Raw genomic sequence first — 2,500 nt, forward strand, 5'->3', positions numbered from 1 at the left:
AAAGTATCTACAGTATTTGAAGACTCCGTGTGAAAGGTGGACATGGTAGCATTCCAAATAGCACCCTATTCCCTATATAGTGCACTACTTTAGACCAGAGCCCTATTCCCTATTTAGTGCACTACTTTAGACCAGAGCCCTATTCCCTATATAGTGCACTACTTTAGACCAGAGCCCTATTCCCTATATAGTGCACTACTTTAGACCAGAGCCCTATTCCCTATATAGTGTACTACTTTAGACCAGAGCCCTATTCCCTATATAGTGCACTACTTTAGACCAGAGCCCCATTGGCCCTCGTCAGGGTATAGGGTCATTGGAGACAGACGGTAGTTGTCATAGGAACAGTGTTTCCTGCTTGTTGACTGTGTACGTACATGTCTGTATGTTGTAGGTCTCTGAGATGTTATGTAGAGTGTAGCAGAGGTCCTGGGAACACCAACAGAGGGCTGGGGAGGTGCAGTTCTCTGGCCCGGGGACCGTCTCATTCCTCAGGGTCTGGAACACACACACACACACACACACACACACACACACACACACACACACACACACACACACACACACACACACACACACACACACACACACACACACACACACACACACACACACACACACACACACACACACACGTGTTGATTGATGCATTGTGTATAGTTAGCATGTTGGTTTATGTGTGGTGTGTTGTTAGTATGTTTGGGTAACATGTTGGTTTATGTGTGGTGTGTTGTTAGTATGTTTGGGTAACATGTTGGAGTATGTGTGGTGTGTTGTTAGCATGTTTGGGTAACATGTTGGTTTGTGTTTGGTGTGTTGTTAGCATGTTTGGGTAACATGTTGGTTTGTGTTTGGTGTGTTGTTAGCATGTTTGGGTAACATGTTGGAGTATGTTTGGTGTGTTGTTAGCATGTTTGGGTAACATGTTGGTTTATGTTTGGTGTGTTGTTAGTATGTTTGGGTAACATGGAGTATGTTTGGTGTGTTGTTAGTATGTTTGGGTAACATGTTGGTTTATGTTTGGTGTGTTGTTAGTATTTTTGGGTAACATGTTGGTTTATGTGTGGTGTGTTGTTAGTATGTTTGGGTAACATGTTGGTTTATGTGTGGTGTGTTGTTAGTATGTTTGGGTAACATGTTGGACTATGTGTGGTGTGTTGTTAGTATGTTTGGGTAACATGTTGGAGTATGTTTGGTGTGTTGTTAGTATGTTTGGGTAACATGTTGGTTTATGTGTGGTGTGTTGTTAGTATGTTTGGGTAACATGTTGGTTTATGTTTGGTGTGTTGTTAGCATGTTTAGGTAACATGTTGGTTTATGTGTGGTGTGTTGTTAGTATGTTTGGGTAACATGTTGGTCTATGTGTGGTGTGTTGTTAGTATGTTTGGGTAACATGTTGGTTTATGTGTGGTGTGTTGTTAGTATGTTTGGGTAACATGTTGGTTTATGTGTGGTGTGTTGTTAGTATGTTTGGGTAACATGTTGGAGTATGTGTGGTGTGTTGTTAGTATGTTTGGGTAACATGTTGGTTTATGTGTGGTGTGTTGTTAGTATGTTTGGGTAACATGTTGTAGTATGTTTGGTGTGTTGTTAGCATGTTTGGGTAACGTGTTGGAGTATGTTTGGTGTGTTGTTAGCATGTTTGGGTAACATGTTGGTTTGTGTTTGGTGTGTTGTTAGTATGTTTGGGTAACATGTTGGTTTATGTTTGGTGTGTTGTTAGTATGTTTGGGTAACATGGAGTATGTTTGGTGTGTTGTTAGTATGTTTGGGTAACATGGAGTATGTTTGGTGTGTTGTTAGTATGTTTGGGTAACATGTTGGTTTATGTTTGGTGTGTTGTTAGTATGTTTGGGTAACATGTTGGTTTATGTTTGGTGTGTTGTTAGTATGTTTGGGTAACATGTTGGTTTATGTTTGGTGTGTTGTTAGTATGTTTGGGTAACATGTTGGAGTATGTTTGGTGTGTTGTTAGTATGTTTGGGTAACATGTTGGTTTATGTTTGGTGTGTTGTTAGTATGTTTGGGTAACATGTTGGTTTATGTGTGGTGTGTTGTTAGTATGTTTGGGTAACATGTTGGTTTATGTTTGGTGTGTTGTTAGCATGTTTGGGTAACATGTTGGTTTATGTGTGGTGTGTTGTTAGTATGTTTGGGTAACATGTTGGTTTATGTTTGGTGTGTTGTTAGTATGTTTGGGTAACATGTTGGTTTATGTTTGGTGTGTTGTTAGTATGTTTGGGTAACATGTTGGAGTATGTTTGGTGTGTTGTTAGTATGTTTGGGTAACATGTTGGAGTATGTTTGGTGTGTTGTTAGTATGTTTGGGTAACATGTTGGAGTATGTTTGGTGTGTTGTTAGTATGTTTGGGTAACATGTTGGAGTATGTTTGGTGTGTTGTTAGTATGTTTGGGTAACATGTTGGAGTATGTTTGGTGTGTTGTTAGTATGTTTGGGTAACATGTTGGAGTATGTTTGGTGTGTTGTTAGTATGTTTGG

At 39.8% G+C, this 2,500-nt stretch overlaps 1 protein-coding gene across 3 annotated transcripts in view; it reads right to left on the reverse strand.

Annotated features, from left to right (window-relative positions):
* The window catches only part of LOC124025541 (sodium-dependent phosphate transport protein 2B-like), a 45,544-nt gene that overhangs the window by 17,012 nt on the left and 26,032 nt on the right, over positions 1-2,500 (reverse strand). For all 3 annotated transcript variants that reach the window (XM_046338926.1, XM_046338924.1, XM_046338925.1), the window contains one exon: positions 378-498. In XM_046338926.1, the coding sequence (XP_046194882.1) occupies positions 378-498 (121 nt within the window). The remainder of the gene's footprint in view (positions 1-377; positions 499-2,500) is intronic.

This window comes from Oncorhynchus gorbuscha, unplaced genomic scaffold, assembly GCF_021184085.1.
Source record: "Oncorhynchus gorbuscha isolate QuinsamMale2020 ecotype Even-year unplaced genomic scaffold, OgorEven_v1.0 Un_scaffold_2278, whole genome shotgun sequence".
Classification (NCBI taxonomy): Eukaryota; Metazoa; Chordata; class Actinopteri; order Salmoniformes; family Salmonidae; genus Oncorhynchus; species Oncorhynchus gorbuscha.